General features: G+C 55.6%; 8 protein-coding genes across 8 annotated transcripts; 3 read left to right on the top strand and 5 right to left on the bottom strand.

Moving 5' to 3' along the window:
• Positions 1-1578: 1578 nt before the first annotated feature.
• On the top strand, positions 1579-3437 carry E0L32_001964 (uncharacterized protein; the record flags this gene model as incomplete). Its single annotated transcript, XM_031136101.1, has 5 exons — positions 1579-2074; positions 2158-2499; positions 2582-2942; positions 3015-3322; positions 3379-3437. The coding sequence occupies 5 exons, from the start codon at positions 1579-1581 to the stop codon at positions 3435-3437; spliced, it is 1566 nt and encodes a 521-aa protein (XP_030989072.1).
• A 233-nt stretch (positions 3438-3670) lies between these two features.
• Positions 3671-5097, bottom strand: E0L32_001963 (uncharacterized protein; the record flags this gene model as incomplete). Its single annotated transcript, XM_031136100.1, has 2 exons — positions 3671-4033; positions 4126-5097. 2 exons carry the CDS (start codon positions 5095-5097, stop codon positions 3671-3673), a joined length of 1335 nt encoding a protein of 444 aa, XP_030989071.1.
• A 1108-nt stretch (positions 5098-6205) lies between these two features.
• On the bottom strand, positions 6206-8181 carry E0L32_001962 (uncharacterized protein; the record flags this gene model as incomplete). The annotated part of the gene is made up of 4 exons (XM_031136099.1): positions 6206-6212; positions 6272-6620; positions 6718-7433; positions 7508-8181. 4 exons carry the CDS (start codon positions 8179-8181, stop codon positions 6206-6208), a joined length of 1746 nt encoding a protein of 581 aa, XP_030989070.1.
• Positions 8182-9646: 1465 nt separating this feature from the next.
• On the bottom strand, positions 9647-10042 carry E0L32_001961 (uncharacterized protein; the record flags this gene model as incomplete). The annotated part of the gene is made up of 1 exon (XM_031136098.1): positions 9647-10042. One exon carries the CDS (start codon positions 10040-10042, stop codon positions 9647-9649), a length of 396 nt encoding a protein of 131 aa, XP_030989069.1.
• A 721-nt stretch (positions 10043-10763) lies between these two features.
• On the top strand, positions 10764-13188 carry E0L32_001960 (uncharacterized protein; the record flags this gene model as incomplete). Its single annotated transcript, XM_031136096.1, has 4 exons — positions 10764-11236; positions 12029-12392; positions 12598-12882; positions 13054-13188. 4 exons carry the CDS (start codon positions 10764-10766, stop codon positions 13186-13188), a joined length of 1257 nt encoding a protein of 418 aa, XP_030989068.1.
• A 316-nt stretch (positions 13189-13504) lies between these two features.
• On the bottom strand, positions 13505-16239 carry E0L32_001959 (uncharacterized protein; the record flags this gene model as incomplete). The annotated part of the gene is made up of 3 exons (XM_031136095.1): positions 13505-15154; positions 15294-15807; positions 15950-16239. 3 exons carry the CDS (start codon positions 16237-16239, stop codon positions 13505-13507), a joined length of 2454 nt encoding a protein of 817 aa, XP_030989067.1.
• A 1038-nt stretch (positions 16240-17277) lies between these two features.
• E0L32_001958 (uncharacterized protein) lies at positions 17278-19315 on the bottom strand (the record flags this gene model as incomplete). The annotated part of the gene is made up of 8 exons (XM_031136094.1): positions 17278-17618; positions 17683-17812; positions 17865-18401; positions 18465-18592; positions 18784-18885; positions 18943-18974; positions 19036-19176; positions 19248-19315. 8 exons carry the CDS (start codon positions 19313-19315, stop codon positions 17278-17280), a joined length of 1479 nt encoding a protein of 492 aa, XP_030989066.1.
• Positions 19316-20069: 754 nt separating this feature from the next.
• On the top strand, positions 20070-21641 carry E0L32_001957 (uncharacterized protein; the record flags this gene model as incomplete). Its single annotated transcript, XM_031136093.1, has 6 exons — positions 20070-20462; positions 20530-20649; positions 20725-21094; positions 21185-21280; positions 21352-21437; positions 21507-21641. 6 exons carry the CDS (start codon positions 20070-20072, stop codon positions 21639-21641), a joined length of 1200 nt encoding a protein of 399 aa, XP_030989065.1.
• Positions 21642-21751: the final 110 nt, after the last annotated feature.

Genomic DNA, 21751 nt, shown 5'->3' with positions numbered 1-21751 from the left:
TCTCTTCAATTCAATTGTGTTTAATTTATGGTGTCACTCGGCTTGTACCTGACCGGTTGACCGAGCACTGCGATTTGTTTAACAGAAATTACTTTTAACAAGTACTTGGAAGACGCGGGGTTTGAGCCCTGATGGCCAATGAAATGAGTGGTGACCTTCATTAAGGGGTGGGGTGGTTGGTTGTTGCCACTTATTATGCGGTCGCCGCAGACACACCGCATCCGGGCAAAGGACCCGTGCCGAATGCCTACATTTCCCACAGTTACAGGGCTGAGTATAATTAAGGATATAATGTGGCCAGCAGGCGCGAGCTCATATACGGCGGCAATCCTACAACCCTTATGGGTACGCTAGCCCTCGAGAAACTCACGCGAGAGAACCTGCGCCTGAGCGCCTTGCATTGGTTCCCGGGGCCAGTGGAAATGGCCGGTCTAGCGCGGGCCCGCAAGTTCGGCATAGGCGGCGAAGGAGCGATGATTCAGGACGAGTCCGGCCAGCGTGGACTTTTCCGGGCCACGAGTGACCGGTATGCCGCCGGGGGAAGTAGTGGCAGTCTCGTGTCTGTGCTGGAGGGTCTTGACATGGCGGCACGGTCTGGCGGCGGCATCTGTCTGGTCGATCTTTTTTTGCTTGTTGTACCGAGCAAAGTGTAGTTAATAACCAGCTCCTGAGCATAGAAGTAAAGACGATGAGAATCAACCAGCAGGCTCCAGTACTTGCATGAGGACCATTCCTCATTCAAAGAATCCCCTTGCCTCTTTGAGACCGTTGGTGCAGAGTGGCCGGTCTAGCTCCAGTTGTAAAGCCTGAATTCGATGTTTAGGTCTCTGATTCGGCCCACTTGGGGGGGGGGGGGGGGGGGGCCAAGGAGATGGCCAAGAGTTGCACGGAGAAGTGCCACGAAGCTGCAGATGGCATCGAGAAGTGCGGATGACCTAATCGGAGGACACGGAGTGCAGAGTCCACTCTTTCTCATCCCCTCGAATCCTTCGTTGAAACATTCTGCCCAGCTTCCCCAGATGCCTTGCTGAATTGCCAGCCTCTCACACGCAAAATGCCTTACATGAAAACCGATTTCGCCGAGAGCGATGTCGGCTAGCAGGACTTGGCCGCAGACTAAGCAAACCCTACCGTCATTGGAGCTCAGCTTGTGGACCCTGGCACACACACCTTTCTCCCGTTTTCCCACCAAATGCTACCGCATGGTTCGGATCTGATAAGATTTGATTCTGCGGTGTCTGTGGATCCTCGGTTTTCGTTACGTGGACAGAGTCGGGTACATGGAGCAGAGAACAGTTTTCGCCTGCAATCTCCTATCACCGCGGGCGGGATAATCGTGACGGATCGCGACTTTGTGCTGCTCGGAGTATTGACATCACACACTGTCAAGAGACTCTCTGGCTACTTCAAAATGGCATGCTCCCGCACGCCTCCCCTTTCCTTCCGACCTTCGAGCCGTTGGGAAACATCTGCCCATGTGATTATCTCGGATCAGATAAAACCGTCCGTTAGCCCTGTGGATCCGGATCCCACATCCACGTCCAGTGTGCAGTCGACTTGACCCTCCCAGCCAAGACCATGCAGCCGGCGGTCCACGCTGCTGTCCGTCTCGGAGCTGCCTGTCCAGCCAGCCCAGTGGCGCGGTTTGGCACCGTTCTGCTGATCAGTGGTCGCGATTTCCTCAAAAGGTCGTTCTCATCCACGACTTCTCTCCGTCGCAAACAGCACATGTCCAGCCCTTCTCTTCTTCCCACCGCTTTGTCGCAAACGGCCCTCCGCTCCAATACTGTCCTGCGAACCACTGCACGTTGGCTCTCTTTCTCTCCAACGACTTCCTCCTCCTCCCCTGTCACGCCACTGGACGACAGCGTCGCAAATATGGGCTCCCTCGGTGAATCTGCGCCCTACAGGGTTCTCGTCATTGGAGGCGCGTACGCCGGCCTCTCCGCTGCTCTGAGCATCTGCGACATGGCCGCCGGCAGGCCGGCGCGCACGAGCGGCGAGCCGATCAAGGCCAAGACTCCGCTCGCCAACGGCGTCGATGTGACGATTGTCGACGAGCGCGACGGCTATTGTACGAACCCGGTTTTTCTTTTTGCATTCACACCCTCTCCGGTAATAGCAATGCTAACGCAGCGCCCAATCTCTCTTTCACAGACCACCTTATTGGCACCCCGCTTGCCCTCGCCTCCAACGAATACGCAGAGAAGGCCTGGGTACGCTACGCCGACGTCGGTGCCCTGCAGCGGCCCAACATCCGCGTCGTCCAGGGCAGCGCCCAGAGCGTCGACCCGACCGCCAGGAAGGCTCTCATTCTCAAGAGTGGTTGCGACAAGCCCGTCGAGACCGAGTACGATTACCTCATCGCCGCGTCGGGACTGCGGCGCGTCTGGCCAGTCGTTCCGCAGGCCCTCACACGCAAGCAGTACCTCGTCGAGGCAGCCGACCACATCAAGAAGGTCAGCGAGGGGAAACATGGTGTTGTTGTCGTCGGTGGTGGTGAGTAGTGGTTTACCTCTCCATGCTACCTCTTTGGAGGAATATGTCGAGAAGCTGACAAGTGTCACCGCACAAATCGTAGGCGCCGTCGGCATTGAGATGGCCACCGAGCTCAAGGTCGTGCACCCGCACCTCAAGGTCACCCTGGTTCACTCGCGCGACCGCCTGCTCTCGGCCGAGGACCTGCCCGACGAGATGAAGGTGCGCACGCTCGCCCTCGTGCAGGAGCAAGGCGTCGAGGTGCTGCTCGAGCGCAGGCTCGACTCCGCCGTCACTGTCAAGACCGAAGACGGCTCTGAGGCCGAGGAGATCACCTTCACCAACGGCGAGAAGCTGCTCACCAGCAATGTCATCATGGCCATCTCACGGAGTGTTCCCACAGGCAGCGGGTACCTGCCCAAGGCAGCGCTGGACAAGGAAGGCCTGGTCAAGGTCTCGGGGAGGTATGCCTATTTCCGTCCCGACTTGTTCTTGTCGTATGTGTTAGGTATGGATCGCTAACTGGACGGTCGTAGCATGAACTTCCCTGCCGAAGTCCCCAACTCGGACCGCCACTTCGCCTGCGGCGACATGGTCAGCTGGTCTGGCATCAAGCGCTGCGGTGGTGCCATGCACATGGGCTGGGCGGCGGCCAACAACCTCTACGAGGCGATGCTGAAGGAGAGCGACCCCACGCACGAGAAGGACGTCGTCGTGCTCGAGCGGTGGCCTTCGATGATTGGCCTGGCGGTCGGTAAGACGGCCATTGCTAGCGGCCCAACGGGTACGCGCGACGGTGACGAGACGGCCAAAATGTTCTTTGAGGATGATCTTGGGTTTGGAAGTGAGTGGTTCAATTTGACTAGCGATTTGGTGACGTTTGACTGACTTGTGACACAGTTTGCTGGAGGCACATGGCTCTGTTCGGTGACAAGGATCTTAAGCCGACTGCTGCTTGAGCGACTGAGGGACATGGACAGACATGCTTGGTGGCTTTTCGCTCTTGGACATGGGATCTTCACAAAACATATAGGCGTACGGGAAGGTTTTTGAACCAATCTTTATAGAATTATATACATCGCTGAACACATCAATCAAGACAGTATTTACTCAGATATAGGGACAGTGCCCTCTTCGTTTGGTGAACCATGTCTGCTTGACATCTCCCCCTCCCCTTTTTCTCCTCATTCCATCACAGCTTCGGTACCAAGCCGACATTCGTCCCGCCCACCACCTTATCGTTCTCGGCCAGAGGGCACAGTTGGAAGAAGCGCTCGCGGCTGCACCGCATGAAGCCGCTACGCTTGTGCGGCAGGTCGACGAACTTGTCGACGCCGAAGCCGTGGATGAAGTCGTACGCCAGCACCGACGTGTTGGTGTACTTGGGCTCGCCGACGATGGCCATGGTGCGCGGGTCGTCAAGGAAGAGGTAGTGCATCTGGCTGCTCCACCACGCCGACACGCGGTGCGGCCCGCGGAAGCGCACATCGCCGACGAGCGAGTGGCGGCCGCGATCGAAGTCGTGCGCCGCGTAGTACGCGCCCAGGCGGTCCTCCTAATAGCAAGTCCTCGGGGTCAGTTTTCCATCCCATCTACAGTGCTGCAACCAGCAGTCCGCATAGAGAACGAGGGGAGATAGTTACTCACCTTGCCCCAGTACATCTCAAAGTACGCAAAGTACACGTCGTCAAACCGCGCCAGCACCGTGAACTGGTGGGGGTCCTCGTGCGCGCGCCGTAGGTACTCGCGGTGCTGCTCGAGCGTGCCCGTCTCGTTCCACCCCTGCGACACGCGCGGGTCGTTCTGCCACGCGTGGAAGTAGCCCAGGTGCTCCGCGTTGGTGTAGTCGAGCGCCACCATGCTGAAGTTCTCGCCGAGGTGCGGCACGTACCGGCTGTAGATGACGGCGCCGGGCCGGGGCTTGGCCGCGCGCCGTGGGTGCCAGCACAGCGCGGTGCCGGGCTCGTCGGCCATGGTGTAGTCGAGCGTCAGGGACGGGTACCGCGCCAGCCCGCCTTCCTCGCCGCCGTCGTCGGCGTACGTGTCGGGCGTCCAGACGGGGCGGGGGCCGAAGGGTGAGCCGGCGCCCTGCCAGAAGGTGCTGCGGAGGACGACGAGCTCGTCCTGCTGCCCGGGGAAGATCTTGCTCGAAGGGCCGCGGGGTTCGGGGTGAGCGATGGCAAGGCCGACGTTTTTAAGCTGCTGGGCCAGCTTGGTAGTCGAGTTGCTGCCGCCGCCGTTGAGGCGCAGGCGGAAGAGCTCCTCTTGGGGCCGGACGGTGACGACGATGTACACAACGAGCCAGAGCTGTGCGAGCGTCGGCGCCGCTGCTGACGCAGGCCACGAGACGGTGACGGCGGGAGAGCGGCGGGCGCGGGCCCAGGCTGTGTTGTTGGAGTCGACGGGGCGGTCGCTGGACTTGACGTCCTCGGGCTCGGAGAAGAAGAGGTTGTCGTTCTGTAGCTGGACGTGCGGCTTTTGCGCCTTGCCCGCCTTGAGCTGGTAGACCGGATCAGAGGTGCCTGGTCTCGTGGTCTTCGTGAGGAAGTAGGGCGTTAGGTACGGGTGCGGTAGCACCATGATGGGATCACTGGGCTTGTGATCGGCAAGGCGAGCCATGATGGGCTTTTTTGAGGGGGTTCAAGGAGTGGAAGGAGGTTGTCGAGATGAGAGGGGGAAGGGTGCAGAGATCAAATCAAGGCCGATCAATGGGAATACCACACAAGATTCAACCACTTTCTCTGTCAAGTGAAGCTGTTGATACTGCAGATCATATCCAGAATGAAAAAGAGTATGAAATCCCAAGGCAAGTAGGCTCGTGGCACAGAGAGTGGACCGGAATCCGGCGGGTTAGAGTCACAGCTGGGGATATGTGGACATTGACAGGATGCCAAGATTTGTTGATGCAGGACCGCAGGGCGCAACACGAGAAAGACACTGCAGAGCCGAGGCATCCAGTTGAGTGAAAGGATCCCTGATTTTGTCCAATTTGCCCCTCTCACCGTGCCCGCCATGCAAGAGACCCATGCCATGGCGTTGGCGCCGTCTCATCACCAAGGGAAGTGCAGCAAATGAGTGGACGCAGACGCGGCCACCTCCCCGCTAGGTACAGAGGACGGATCTGATAACTTCTCTCGGCAAGCTACCGGATCAGATAATTTTTGTTACGAGTCCCACTGCGTAGTGAGCTGGGTGTGGGTGTGTGTGTGGGGTGCGTCTCCTCTCGCTTCATATCATAGCGGGCGTTGGCTTTGGTTTGGGCCGGTCGTCGCTTGGAAAGCTAGAGCGAGCTCGGAGAGTCACGGCACGCACACTCGGATCAGATAAGTATTTCACGTACGTACACCCGTGGACCCGGGAGGGGAGGGGGGGCATCCCTGCTCATCGTGGGGACCAGATGGCGAAATACTTTCCCAAAATGCCGCTTCACCCTTTGTCTGAGTGCTCAGGATAGATGTACTGGTACCGCCAGTCTCACACCTTGGCATCTCTGGGCAGTATTCAGGTCTGCATTGGCCTCGACTAGCTTACGGCTATCTCGGGAAGAAACGGCTCAGTTCTTACGTTCTCTGCATGTGCCAAAATGTCGTCTGTGTGGCAAGCATTGGGATGGCTTCATTCCCAGCTATGATGCGGCTTATACAGCTGCAAAAGCAACAGCCAATGTACTTTCTATTCGCCCTTCCGTTTTATCTACCCAATATACTATGAAAGTTCTATCTATATCTTACTCGCTGCGTAATATGTCATGATGATAGCTGATCCCAAGTAACCCCCCTCTATGTAGTCTTACAACTTGGCCCTGCCAGCCCTCTCGGCGAGGATCTTGTCGCCCAGCTGGGCCATCTCAAACTTGCGCACCTTGCCGCTGCCCGTCAGCGGCACGTCGGCCGGCACGCCGTCGCGGCCCAGCCAGAAGATGTGTGTCGGCGACTTGTGCTTGCCGAGCTGCCGCATCACCCACTCGCGCATCTCGGCGTCCGAGGGCAGCGATGCGTTGCCCTGGTCCGGCGCCGGACCGAGGAACGCGCCGACAACTTCGCCGTAGTGATGGTCCTTGAGGCCAACCACGACGGCGGTGGCGACGGCCGGGTGCGCGACGAGTCGCTCTTCGATCTCGAGAGGATAGATATTCTCGCCGCCTGTAGTGATGAGTGTACCATGTCAGTGAAATAGCCCCATGTTATATCGGTCCTTTGGTGGCAAAACCAGAAGAAGAAGGAGCAGCGTCAATCTCACCTCGAATGATGATATCCTTGAACCGCCCAGTGATACTGCAGTACCCCTCGTGGTCAAACACGGCCTCGTCGCCTGTGTGCAGCCACAGCTGCCCGTGTTCGTCGCGCACCATTACCTCGGCCGTCTTCTCCGAGTTGTTCCAGTAGCCGGCCTGCAGCTGGTACCCGCCGATGCACAGCTCGCCCTTCTCGCCGACGGGCACGATCCGCCCCTCGCGGTCGACGATCTTGGCCTGCGCGTGCGGCATCAGCGTGCCCACCGTCGTCAGGCGCCGCTGCACGGCGTCGTCCGTAAAGGCGTTGAAGCACGTCGGGCTCGCCTCGGTGAGCCCGTAGCTCGACGTGAACTCGCGCATGCCGAGCCGCGACACCATGAGCTCCATGAGCCAGCGCGGCACGGGCGCGCCCGCGACGATGCCCGTCCGCAGGCGCAGGCGCGCGGCGTCGAGCCCCGCGGCCTCGGGCAGCGCGAGCAGGCTGTCGAACATGGCCGGGACGCCGTGCAGCGCCGTGCAGCGCTCGTCGACGACGGCGCGCAGCGTCGCGCGCGTGTCGAACACCTCGGCCGGGTAGACGACCTTGGAGCCGTGGGTCACGCAGGCGAGTAGGCCGAGGACGAGGCCGAAGCAGTGGAAGAGCGGCGGCGGGCAGCAGAGGACGTCGTCTGGGCCGAGGCGCATGCGGTCGCCGATGAAGCGGGAGTTGTTGACGAGGTTGCTGCAGTCGGGAGTCAGTACAATACAGATAGGTATTGGATGAAAGAAATCGATAAAGTGGGTGGTGCAACTGACTGGTGTGTCAACATGGCGGCCTTGGGAAGACCAGTTGTACCGCTCGTGAATTGCAGGTTCACTACACTGTACGGCAGAACGCGAGACTCGACGCGGGCGAGCTTGCAAGGGTCTTCTTTGGTGCTGCTGGCAATCAGGTCGTCGTATGTCTCGTAGCCGGTCGAGTCGCCGCGGATGATGACGACCTTGGGCGACGGAGGCTGGCCGGCCAGCTCCATGAGCAAGCGAGTGTTGTCGAGGCGGCCGATCTGCTTGGTCGTGAAGAGCACCTTGCACTCGGAGAAGCGGAGCGCGTACTGCGCCTCGGTGGGCGTGTAGGTGTTGTTGAGGATCACGAGGATGGCGCCGAGCCGGGCCACGGCGAAGAAGACGGCGGCGTATTGCTCGCAGTTGCCTGCCATGATGCCGACGCGGTCACCGGGGCTGATGCCCATCGACAGTAGCGACCGCGCCAGCAGCCGGCTCTGGTGGTTGAGCTCATTGTAGGTCCACCGCGCGCCCGTCCAGGGGATCACGATGGCCTCCTGTGTGCCGTAGTGCTGGCACTGTAGATCGAGCAGTTCGCCGAGGGTGAGGTCGACAAGGGGCGGGTCGACGGGCCCGTAGAGCAGGGAGAGCTTCTCTGTTTGCGGCAGTGGCTCACCCAGAGCCGGGATGGTCTGCTGGAGAGCCATGGTGCGTCGCTGTGTCGTCGAAAGGTCTCAAAGCTCAGTGCTGCTTAATCCGAATGCGATGGTCGAATCGTGATGATGGTCTTATCGATGGCTGAAGCAGGGATTCTTCTCTCGAAAGACGCAGAGGCACAACTGACTGAATCCATCCTCCTTTCATCTTTAATGATTCTTCACCCAGCACACACTGCAGCCCAACCAAGTCTGCCCTCGGCAGACCTGTTCCCGGCCACCATCGTTCCCGCACACCAAAGTCCGCCTCAAGCCACGCTCGGCACCATGACCCAAAGCGACACAAGGGCAATGCATCTAGAGGATATTGCGGGCTTGTAGCGGTACTTTGACCAGGAGTGTGGGTAGTGGATGACGTTGTCGTAGCCAATGGGAGCATCTAATCTGATCTGATGCATCTGATAAGATTTTTTTTCTCGTGCCATCAGGACCGGGTGCAGGGGTGGGAGGCAGGGATGGCGTCGTTCCATGGTCTCCGAATCGCCCGATACCGGGTGCGTGATTTTGGTCCACTTGGGGTTTTTTTACTCCATTCTAGCTCCTTCTTAGTAGCAGAGCAGGGCTGGGCACTTCAAAGTGAAGAGCATCTTCGTGATCACCGGGCGAGACGTGATGGCGAGCGCAAAACCAATGGTAGGCAGAAGGATGATGGATGATGACCTTCCCCAGTGGCCACGAGACGTCAAGAACTGATGTGCGTTCCACCACACGATTGGCGAAGGATCATCAAGCATAAAAATTGGATCCTCGACGACTTTTTGCGGCGCAGTACATGTTGACAGATGTGACGTGCGATGTTTATTTTGACAACCTCTTGGCAGAGAACTAAGTGCATTCTGCCGCACGCCTATGTTCAGGATAACACGAGCTTGGGGCTTCTTTTGTAGGCAATCATGGTAGAGCATATATTGTTTCGTAAATGGCCCATTCCGGTCCCAATGTCGTAGCGCTGGGCTGAACTCGTCGATGAGTCGGGTTTTGAAGCCCACGATGAGGACGCGTGGGTTTGTCTCCGCTGCTCCCCGGACATTAGATTGGGCTAGAGAGAGGGAAGGCTTGAATGAGAATTTCCCAGATGAAAGGGGCTAACCCGTTCTCCTCTCCCGAGACAAGCATCGGCATTTCCTGCCCGCCACACCTTGTGTGTTTGCTTGTTTGGGGCCTCAAGCACACACTATCCCACATCGAGCTGTTGTCCCGATCCAAGTGCCGTTGAAAGGTACATTCAGCCGCACTTCTGAGATGCCCAAACAAGCCTCCCAAGCATTTGTCGGACTGTGTATCCTCGCTAGGCACGGCGAATGGTATTCATTCGCCTTCGTGAATCCACTCCCGTCGAGTAACCCCAACTCTCCAGAGTATCTCACTACGTTTCTCCCTCTACTCTGCTTAGGTGTCTCCCCTGCTCGCGGCTTCGGATGATGCAGCAGCGCATATTCCATGGTCCTGGAGGCTCTTAGTCGAGTGCCCAAACAGCCCATGCCAAGCCAAAGTTGACCAGCGGCAACCAGTACTTGAGCCCGGCTCTCATCTGGCTCCAAGCCCCAGCCACGGTCAGAAAGCAGCCCAGCCCGAGAGTGCCAGACATCGCTCGCGTAGCCGGGCTGAGCAGCAGGATGCCCTCGGTGATCATGAGGGCACCGACTACCAGCATGTGCAGCCGCACCGTCTTGGGGCTCTGAACGTCAGTGAAGGGAAACACCGGGCTAGGATGAGGCGCTGTCTTGATGCTCTTTTGGAAGATGCGCTCGTTTAGGGCCGAGAAGGGCACGGCAGACACTCGTCCGAGGCCGCCGAGGACGTATTCGGATGCGAGCACGAGTGCTAGTATCGTGTGGCCAGTACTGGGCATAACGATTACTAGAGCTGGGGGCTTGGTTGTGTGTGTCTGTGGGAACAACTTCGTCTGCCGCGATGTGTCTGTGTTGTGATCTGGCAAGAGGTTTAACTAGCAGAGGTGGCACGCGCGTAACGTCATCAACTTAGGTAGCTTCTTCTGCTGTGTCCAGCTAATTAGCGTGTGTCTGTCTCACCCAGCGTCACATGCACCGCCGAAGTCAACAGTTATGCGCGGCGGCGTGCTTCTGTAGCATGATGACTTGTGCATACACAATATTTGTCACTGGTATCATGTTGAAACTGAACTGGAACCCATGCTAGGATCTTTGTGAGTCATAGCAATTTCAGTTGGCAAGCGTTGGAAGAGTGAAAGCTAGCAACACAACTCCTCACATGCAGTAGGTGACCACGGTACTGAGTCGATATAAATATCCAATTGACAATCGACAGTAAGTGAGTTATCAGCAGAGTTATCAAGGGAACCCCTTGAAGAGTCATAGAATGGCGCGGTCGAACAACTGCGCATTGTTATCTCCGAATACGGGATTTTGGCTCCACCTGTCGAGTCGAGTCATCATTTAGATCCCGCCGACGAACATGTCAATAAAAAGGCGCACGCATCGTGTCCCTTGATAGCGCCAAGCGATTCTTCACGGATCTCTTGTCTTGAATTGAATCGTTGCATAGACAAGACAAGACAAGACAAGGAAGCGCACCAAGCAAGATCGTTCGCCATGTCAGCGTTTCCAACACCTCACTCGTCTTCCCAAGGTCCGAGCATCACAAGGGCCAAGACGGAAGATGTGCCGGCGATCAAGGAGCTGATCACGGCCGCTTATACCAAATACGTTGAACGCATGAACCAGTTACCGGGACCGATGCTGGCGGACTACGTCAAGCTCATCGAGGAAGGCAAGCAAGACGTGTTCGTGCTCACGCGAGAAGAGACGGTCGTGGCGGCCGAGGGCGAAGGCGCCGACACCAAGTCGAGCCGGATTGTGGGCTCGGTCGTGCTGTCGAATCTCCCGGACGAAGACGCGATTGAAGTGAACAAGCTGGTCGTGGACCCCAAGGTGCAGCGCTCCGGGTACGGCAGGATCCTGATGGACTACTCGGAGGAAGTGGCCAAGGCGCGCGGGTTCAAGGCCGTGGTCCTGTTCACCAACGTCAAGATGTACGAGAACATTGCCTACTACTCCAAGCTCGGGTATCAGGAGACGGGCAGGCGGAGGGCAGGCGGCTACGATCGGGTGTATTTCAGGAAGGATCTGCAATAACGGCGGCGCAGAGGGATTTATCCTTTCCTTCTCGCTAGAGTCTCGGGAGGAATATTATAGATTAATAGAGGACATAATAGAGGACATAATAGAGACTGTTATAATGACGATCTCCCGTCGGCGCGCGGCATCACTTTTAATGCCCGTGTGGCTTCCATTTGCTGAGGATGGAATTCGGGAAGCGATTGAGGGCGCTGGCTGATGGCTGTCATGGCGATAATAGCCGGACGAGACAGAGCATTATTGAGAACCAGTCAATAGACGAGAGATCCGAAGCCACCTGCGTGATGGAAGGACAGTAATTGGGTCCTTTCTTGGCCTCTACCCGGTGAGAGAACATTGTATCGCGATGGACTGGACCTTTCCCTCCTCGGGCTCTCTCGGCCGGCTGTGCCGAGGTGATCGTCACGTGTCGAAAGCGCGGAATGGGAGATGGAAGGCTCAGGCCACTCACCGCCTTCCTCTTAGGGACGCGGGTTCCATGCGGGGGCGGGGCGGATAATGACAGGCAGGCCGAATAGCGCTGATAGACAGCCCTGATTCTTGCTTTAGCTGCTTCTCCAGCGCGGTGGATGGAACCGCTTCGAATCCTGTGCCATCGATCCTTTCGGGTCCCTCCCAACAACAACAAAACTGTCCCAGACCTTTGCTCTGTCTCTGTCAACCCCCCACGTCGCGACCCGGACCCAATTGCTATGTTCACTACTGCTACCTGTGCATAGATCTAGACGGACACTCGGCGACATGATAGAGGAACAGGACCGCCAGACTGGCCCCGCGCCGCCGCGGCTCAATGGCGGGGGTTCCATCCCCGACGCCGCCGCCGCCGCCGCCAGCCGCTCCCTCGAGCACGTCTGCCTCGAGCTGCGTGACAAGGTCGACGCCTTCCTCAACCAAAAGGCCAGCACGCCGCTGCTGTCGCAGGTGCAGGACCAGCTGCGCATATCAATAGGCGTTGTGGAGGACGCTCTCAACCGTTACGAGTGCGTCAATGGCCGCGTTCGCATTCCCTCCCCACGAACCGCTGTGCTGACCCCCATGCAGGCCGGAACAGCTCGCGATAAGCTACAACGGCGGCAAAGACTGGTTCGCACACAGCCCATTCCGATAGATTGCACCTGCCCGGAGAATCCTGACTGACTTCGAATATATTCTTGTGCTACTGATTCTCGTTCTCGCGTGCATCGGCCGCCACTTCTCCTCCTCCTCCCCTTCCTCCGCGAACTCGACGTCGACCTCACCCAACAATATCGACACGAAACACAAGAGCAGATTCCCCTCCTCGCTACAGGCCGTCTACGTCGTCGCCGACCACTCCTTCCCCCAGGTCGACGAGTTCACCGAGTCCACCGCGCGACAGTACCGCCTCGACCTGTGTCGCTTCGCCCTGCCCATGCGCCAGGCCCTCGACGCCTACCTCGCCGAGCGGCCCTCCGTGCGCGCCATCTTTGTCGGCACCCGCCGGACCGACCCCCACGGCGCGAACCTCAAGCACTTCGACCCCACCTCGGCCGGCTGGCCCGACTTTATGCGCGTGCACCCCGTGATCGACTGGCACTACGCCGAGATATGGGCTGTGAGTTGGAGCACCATTGAGAACAGACGGAGTATATACTGATTGTGGGATATGTATATGCAGTTTATACGCCAGCTAGGCATACCATACTGCTCGCTTTATGACGAAGTACGTTTCTGGACTATGGTTAGGTTGTGAGGAGAGTGCAGACAGCTGACGACAGCAAATTAGGGCTACACCTCCCTCGGGGGAACGACCGACACACATCCCAACCCCCAGCTCGCCAAGGCCGGCGCCGGCGGAAAGTTCCGGCCCGCTTACGAGCTGGTTGCCGACGATGAAGAGAGGCTGGGCAGAGATGCCTAGGTATGGAGGGTTGGAGTGCCTCTATTTATAATCTCTTTGCATAGAACGATAGACATTGTCAATGGCATTTGCATGATGGTCTCTGATTACACCAACGCAAGAAGGGGATCTTCTCGAATCAGAAATGTGCAGCTGACAGCCAACTATCGGTGGTATCCACAACTGGCCTTGACTGCGGATCGGCATCTTCGTCTGAGACATAGCATATCTACCTCCTGACAGGTCTCTGTCATAGAATTTAACCAGCACCATCTCAAAGAATAGTTCATGGCAGCTGCAACAGATCATGTATATACATATAAGATTCTAAATCAGTTCATTCAATGCAGACCTGATAAGTATCTCCGTCTAGCTTGAGATGTTTGAACATGTCCTCGGACCATGTCTCCAAGTGGCAAGCGATAAAGTAGTCCTCCTCCGTTGGTCCTGCTCGCAGCCTTGCCTCCACTTCTTGGCTAGTTGTCCCAATCTTGCCAGAGTTGTACAGTCCGTAGAAATCAAGCTTGTCCTTTAGTTTAGACCATATTCCGAAAGTGCTGTCGAACAGTTCTTGAACTTGGCATCGAAGAACAAGTCTCTGTGCGTAATGTTCCCAAGACACCACTGGTCGAATTATGGTAATGTCACGCCAATGCCGAGTTTTGCCCTCAAGGCACCACTCCCACACCAATAATGGCCCTGTTGACCCGGTGTACAAAGTGCTGCACGTCTCCCAGTCACGCTGACGAAACCTGAGCTCAACATAGCGCTTAATATCATCTTCCCCACTGCGGGACCTGTCGTCGACAATCTTCGGTTCGAGTTTAGGATCAATCATGCTCAGATAAAGATCCTCGGCTGCGCTATCATAAACATCAGCATATCGATCTTCCTTGCGTGCCTTTGCGCCCTCGATCATTGCCGGCAGGAAAGTCCATGTTTCTTCGCCACCCATGTTTCGGCCAAGGGCTTGTTTCATGCTGAGCCCGGGTGGCTGACTAAAGAATTCCCCAGCATGTTGAAGAGGTTCGTAGAGCCCAGAACTCTGCAAACAGTCGAGCGCCAAGGCCCAGTCACAGTCACGTATCTTGTACAATGATACGAAACAAACAACGTGAGAGGAGGCCAATAATTTGAAACGTCGGGAGCAGCCTATCCTTCGAAGAATCAAGTAGATCAGAGGTTGTGATTGTCCCGTATCCAAGACAAAAGCCTCATCTTGCCCCGGTCTGACAACCCCGCATATGGAGTTCTTGGTTGCCATGTACATTGCCCTCCTTGCATGCGAATCCTTGTCGACAATCGGTATCTCGAAAAGTCCAAAAGCCCCGGAATAGCCGAGCAATTTGGGACGAGAACTAATGGTGGTTACTTTGGTGAGGTTGATCGAGAGTGCTCCGGTCTCGGAGTTGACAGTTGCTCCTAGGTGCCACGGACGTGTTTGGCGAACTTTCAACCGATATGCCCTGATTTCCTTTCCATCATCGGTTTCATAGGTGTGCTCAGGATCATCCATGTCACAGCGTGGGTCATCGTGTCTTACAAACTGAACGATGTTAGCATCTCTTGTCCATGATCGAGCCTCCCGTACGGCTACAAGGAGTCGATTCATAGTTAGTTGACTGTTGAACAAGTCAACCGTCTCTCCGCTCTTTCCAGGAAAGGTACACTCCCAAGAGGCTTGTGTCCGCCACCCGGGTACCCATGACGGCTCACTCCCTATAGGACCGCAAGCATTCAACAAGACCTCGGTCTGATGCTGAATGAGGATACAATAAGCAAAAAAGCCAATGAATATGTGTTGATGAGAAAGGTCATAGCCTGGTCGGAGGTCGATCTGATTAGATTTGTCCTGGCAAAGACCAAGAACAGCGTGCAGTCGATCTCTTAAATCGCTGGCTTGAGACTGAGACGTAAGGGCCATGAGGCTACAGAGATTTCCGCTTGGTAATAAGCTTCGAGAGTATGTAGATTTAGCAATTGACGGCTACAACATAACAGTGAATATAGGGTGGGGTCTGAACTCTCTCAGATGACATTGTCTGCTCCTTGATGACAGTCTGCGCAAGTGGAGAAGGTCAAAGGGAAGGCTAAACCCGAATTGAAATAGGAGAAACAGGACTCACCCTCTGGATATATGGGGCAGCCGTCCGGTCCCACTTCAAGCCGTATTCCTCGAGACGAGTGAACATGGCAGTGTCAGCCCAAAAGAGCTTGTCTCCAATCGGTATGATGGCGCGGGGGGGTAAAATGAGCTCTTGAATGACCCAGAGCCGGCTGAAGTATCGCCGTTCAAGCAGCTGCCGAATGTCAAGCCTTCCTGTTGTCGAGGATACATGAAGGTGGGCTGAGGTGCTAATCTCAAGCTCTTCGAGACGATGGCGAGGAGGATATCTGTCCTTGGGTTGCGCAACTAGGTCCTGACCTAGCCACACAAAAACCCTAGAACATCCCTTGTATATCTGACCCATGATCGAGACCTGGCTGTCTCGTTCTTGAATGTCGTCCTGATTGATGCAAATGGCATCGACCCAGACTAGACGAAGACCTCGTGTTGGGCGCATGTACCGCAACATGGCCCAGCAGTTCTGGGTTTGGAGGATCAAATCCCAGTATGTTCCTACGTAGACAGGCTGACAGCTTTGAGAGAATCAGTATGTATGAACACTGGTATTACTGAGGGCAGCATGCAGTCGATAGCAATGGCGGCAAGTGTAACAGAGGGAAAAAGAAATCCACAAGGCACAGTTAAGATGCCTCGACGAAAGTAAGCGGAACTCACGGAGTAGAGACATTATTTTCACCGCCCCATGTGTACGAACTTGCCTCATACTCAGGGCAGTCGTCGTGGACATAGGTCTCGAGAGAGATGTGTATTGCGTTATCATGGTCCACAGCAGGAGAAATGCAAGCTAGGCGAAACTGTTTAAGGTCAAGAGACTCGGGGTATATAGCGCATTTCTCCATCGGGCTGAGGCCGTGAACCGGAGCAGATGCAATACTGGACGTCTCCCGCTCTGTGGAGTGTTCTTTGGGGCGACCATCGCCTGACGTCTTCACGCCTGTAGTCATAGCTTCCGATTTGATATATGGAACTGCCTCTGGCCAGCTAAGATTGAGCCGTCCAGGTGGCTCATCGGGTATTGCAGGTGTGAACGAATTTTTGGCGGCGGCCGTGGCTTTCAGTGTTTCAAAGAGCTTTGCTGACGAGGCTCCGCACGACTTGCAAGCAGGTTGTCCTCCAGGCCCCGTAGATACATCTGGCTCCAGGCAGGTATCGACATGCCAACGATTCATACTGCTATGTGCTCACCCAAGGTCTGGGACTCAGAACAAAGTGCTATGCAGCAGTCATGATCTTGCCCAACCCCGGAGGAACATTCGGCAGCGAAGGCCTTGAGGCAACCAACATGCACTATCACGTGCACCTGCAGGGCATCTCCATTTCATCCAATCAGCTGACGCAGTTATCTGGCCTATCACAGAGGAAATCGCGTGTCCTACAATAGTAGCATTTTTTTGCCTACAATATGCTCTTAAGAATGTGTGGATCTGGTTGTCAGAAATGGTGGTGGGGTTGCTTCAATTAAGAATAGCGGTAGGATTGTATTTGCACTTACGGTGACGATGTAAGCGAAGCAACTTCTCCGCCCACAGACGTTTACGGCCGCCTCGCAGTTTGATCCTGGTCAGTAATGGTTGCGTTAAGGGAACGGTTTTGCATCAGGCGCTCATATTAACCACAGAGCGCTTGGTGAGAAGGTTAGCACTCGAGATCCAATCAAATGCTCCCAACACACCATGGCAAGCAGGCACATCAAAGTGCTGAGACACTTCTTGTAGCACTCGCTCAGTGTCTGCACAATACAATTCAGTAGGTGTTAACTACTATATCGATCAATGGACCCTACATCTATGTGCAACTTCCCCCACTAGGCACATGGTGCGCCCACGAATATAGCACATTAACCTTCACTGTTCTTGCAAACGAGAGGTGGTAATAAGCTACCGCATTGATACAACATGGATCTGTTGACGCCGACCCCATCACAGCTCCCAGCATGGCATATCTGGAGAATCGCCTCCCCATGCCATCTCCATTCTCTCATACTAATATCCATCATAGCGCCAACACATGTCGACTTGCTCTTGAGAAACATGGTGCTTGCGCATGACATCTGCCTGCTGAACCGCCGTCCCGGCGAGTTTCTTGTTGAGCCGGCGGACCCAGAACTTGTAGCCCGTGATGGAGAAGAGGAAGACGATACCGCAGGCCAGAAGAGTCCCAAACGCCTTGTAGTACTGTGGGCCACCATCCTTCCACAGGTACGAGGTCCACACGTTGGACAGGCCGCCCAGACCGTTGATCAGAGCCATGCCCAGCGCGCGCTTCGTGGCCGGTCGTGCCATGTGAATGCCGTTGGTCTTGTACAGCATGACCTGAGGAGCGACTGTGTTTTCAAAAGGATCAGTCCAATGTTGCGAGGACTGATGAAGATGTCAGTAGCAACTCACCAGAGACAACTGGCATCAAGCACATGGCAAAGTAGCGAGAGCCCACATTGGGGGCCAGCATGCCGAGGATGTAGACCGGGGTCGAGGCAATGAGGTTAACAACAATGATGATGTAAATCTTGTTGTAGCGCTGGAAGAGGACTTAGCATCAGGCAAGGATAAAGCACAACGGTAGGACTCACGTCTGACAGAAATGAACAAATGTAATATCCAACCATGGCGACGACATACGGTGGAACTGTCAGCAGCAAGCTCTCGTACTTTCCGAACTTGAGCGAGGCGATGATAGAAGGGAAGAAGTTGAAGACCGAGCCCATGGCCTGTCCCATACCACCGCACCAGACAAGCAGCCAGAGCTTCTTGTCCGAGACAGCAGCCTTGAGACCATCCCAGGCAGTGGCCTCTTCGTGCACCTCGGCAGATCCGCGTTCGTTCTCAAGCCGCCAGACAGCAAGGTCGCGCTGCTGAGGGTTGAGCAGGCGCGCATTGTGAGGAAACTCGGGCATGACCACGGCGAAAGCCATGCCCAGGCCGACCGTCACAACACCTTCGACGATGAAGAGCCATCGCCAGCCGGCGATGCCGTGTCTGCCCTCAAGCGTCAGGCAGGCGGCGGCGATGAAACCGCCGAGAGCTTGCCCGAGAGCTTGGAACATGAACACACCACCGATGCGCTTGGCCAGCTCTTCCTTTTTGTACCATGCTGAGAGGAAGTAGAGCTATCAAGGTGTCTGTTAGCATTTCTTAGATGTCTCTCTGCCTTTTTTCTGAACATCACTCACGGCACCAGGGAAGTATGCAGCCTCGGCGATACCGAGAACAACTCGAACGGCGTAGAGTGCTTCTTTCGTCTTCACGGCGGCAGTGCAAGCCGACACAGCGCCCCAGATGACAGCCATACAGCAAATGTCTGACCCTTGATCAGTATTGGATCCAATGGCTTGGGGCTTTTGTCCCAGAGGGTATGAATTGGCTTACAGAGGCCCGGACGAGGGATACGCGAGACCAAGATGTTACTCGGAAATTGCATCGGAATATAACTGACTGTGTCAAGGGCATCAGCAGGCTATCAAGGTTGAGGGCTAAGGAGCGTGGACGTACCAAACAAGATGGAAATAGCGGTAGCGAAATCTGTCTCAGACATGTTGAGATCCTCAGTAATGCCGTAGACGTGGGTAGCAGCCAGACCAGAGCGGTCGACATCTACAATCGATTAGCTTCACATGTACTCCCCGCAAGATAATAGACAGAGTAACTCACAGTTCAGAATGTAGAGAATGCCAATGATTGGCCTGTGCCGCACCAATTAGCATTGCTTTCAGCTGAGTAAGTGTTGACCCTTGTTGAACTGACATAACCACAAGGTCGACCTTGCGGACCATCTTTTTCTCCATCGCGGCCAGTTCCTCATCGCTCAGGTTGGCGATGCTCTCAGGCTTAGGCTTGGTAATTCTCGGCTTGTCGAAACATTCGCCCTTGGCCGTGTTGTCCTCACTATCAAAACAGAAGCCTAAGAGTCAGCAACTTGGGCTTTGTCTGTGCATTATACTGTGACGGCCACTCACAGGTGGACGACAGGAGAGATTTGGTCACCATCTTTACTCGGCATTCCGGACGCAACTTGAGGGGCCATGGCGGGGAGGCGAGAGGGCGTGTAGTTGTAGCAGCAACTAAGGAAGCAGAAAAGCGGCCATGTGTTGGGACGGAGGTGATGTTATATCTCTTGTCGTGTATCCTCCATCTGGGCAAACGCGCGGGCTATCAGTGTCATGGCTGACTGTCGCGTATCCGATGGCAGATTAGCGGAGCCGATAGATCATTTCGTGCATATCTACCCCCAGTTTCCCCAGCTTCAACCCCCGGTGGTCCCATGTATCACCAGGTCATGGGATCAACCCGGCCTGCGGACGCCGCCATTGCGGTACAGTGACAGGAGGCGGAGGGTGTCGGCCGGTTACGGTCGGCTACGCTAATATGAATTCGATACAACAAAAGTACGGGGCCCCGCGGGGTTTCCCCATTGTCATCGGCTACGCTAGAGGCACTCGCTCTTGATGTTGGGCGGTAGCCTATGGCAGGTTGCCTCAGGGTCAGCGACGTGCCGGGATGCCGCTATGCGAACCAATCGCTTACTAGGGCATGTGATCTACATCATAATAACCCCAGGATTGGCCAGACGGACCCATGTTTATGACAACGACAACGAATGCTTGTGAGCAGGTTGCACAGCGATGGGCCGATGATCGGGACGGATCCTTCATGCGATTGCGTATAATATCTTGTTCCGGTGTCGAACACCATGCCCGAGCGTGAGGGGGCCCTCGTCTATCATATCCCCATGTTAGCACCGGATACTGGCCCATCTTGCACAGCATAGATCAAACACCATGGCCGTCACCATCACCAACACCGTTACGCCTCTGCCCAAGCTCAAGCTCAACACTGCTGGCAAGGATCCCATTCCCAAGTGGGTACCACCGCCAGAGACCCAGGAGGACCTCGAGTGGCAGGACCTGCGCGTCCTTGACCTCGCGCTCCTCGATGGCACGCCCGAGCAGCAGAAGCAAGTTGAGCAGACATGCAAGGATGCTGTCACCAACGAAGGGTTCTTGCTGATCGTCAATCATGGCGTCGACGATAACACCATGCAGCGCGTCTTTGACCTTGCCAATTGGATCTGCAACGGGGACGCCATGAGCGATGAGGATAAGAAGGAGTACGAATGGGACCGTGAGAATGGAGACTGGATGGGCTACAAGCCCCCCAAGGGTTGGGGTGAGGTAAGCGAAGGATCCAGAAAGTTTGTTTTGACTGGTGTTAAGAATCCCATAACTAATGTCCGAGTAGAAAGGGCGGGAGGACTACGACCATATCGAGGCGTACAACTTCTACGGCGCATGCTGGGAGAAGAACCGCCTCCCACCGAAGATCAGGCCCTATGCCGACGAAATCCTGGCGTACGCCGATGTAAGTTCAAGCCACCCTCGTCACAACAATCATTCAAGGAGGCTTTTAAGGCTATGGCTAACGTACTCTCTCTAGCACATGCATAACCACGTGGGTCGTCGACTATACCTCCTCCTTTCACGCATTCTCGGTCTGTCCGACGAGGCCCTATGGCAGAAAGTTCCAGGCAAAAATTCCATCTTACCGCACTCGTCCTACTGTCGCTTCCAAGTGTACCACCCGCTGAAGGACGAGGACAGAGCGACAGCTGATAACATCTTGCCCAACCACACCGACCACGGCGCTACGACGTTCCTGCCTAGCCAGCCGGTCAGCTGTCTCCAGATCCTGGGCAAGGACCAGAAGTGGCGTTGGGTGCCTTACCGGAAGGGTGCACTCGTCTGTAACTTGGGCGATGTGATGGAGATCCTGTCGGGAGGGATCTTGAAGGCGACGAGGCACAGGGGTGAGTTTGAGTTGAATGCCTGCAGCAACACAGAAGATTGCTGTCCAGAGTGTCATTTCGGCATTGCTAATCCATCAAATTCTACCACAGTGTGCAAGCCTCCTGCCGATCAGCAAGGCTATGAGCGAGTCTCGGTCTGCTCATTCAACCACGCCGACCAGGATCTTGCCTTGGAACCACTTGAAAGTATATTAATTCATCCCAAGTCATTCTTTTGTGGAACCTTCGCGATTGCTGACCTCTATCCTCGTCATTAGATGCCCCCCTCATCAAGCAACTTGGAGTACAGCGCGACTCTGAGGTGTACGGCGCGTTCTGTAAAGCGATGGAACGCGGGGAGAAGGTATGTCACATAACTCTGTGTCCTAAGAGAAGGAAAGACAGAGAACAGATGACTGACGATGTTCCACAGATTCCCAAGTTTGGCGAGTGGAAGACACTGCGCAACAAGAATGCCCAGGAACCCACATCCAAGTTCGTAGAGATAAATGGTGTGCCGCACAGAGAACACATTGTTGGTGGCGTCAAAGTATATCGCCAGATCTAGACTATGACCTCGAGGTCAGAAAAATTCTCCATTCGGGTGTGTTAATAATTGTGAACGAAGCCGGAGGAGAGGCTGAAAATGTGCTCCATGTGTCCTTGACCAGATGATAT

This window comes from Thyridium curvatum (assembly GCF_004353045.1).
Source record: "Thyridium curvatum strain D216 chromosome Unknown NODE_8_length_716436_cov_74.480370, whole genome shotgun sequence".
Taxonomy (NCBI): Eukaryota; Fungi; Ascomycota; class Sordariomycetes; order Thyridiales; family Thyridiaceae; genus Thyridium; species Thyridium curvatum.
This window is presented reverse-complemented; position numbering and strand designations above follow the sequence as displayed.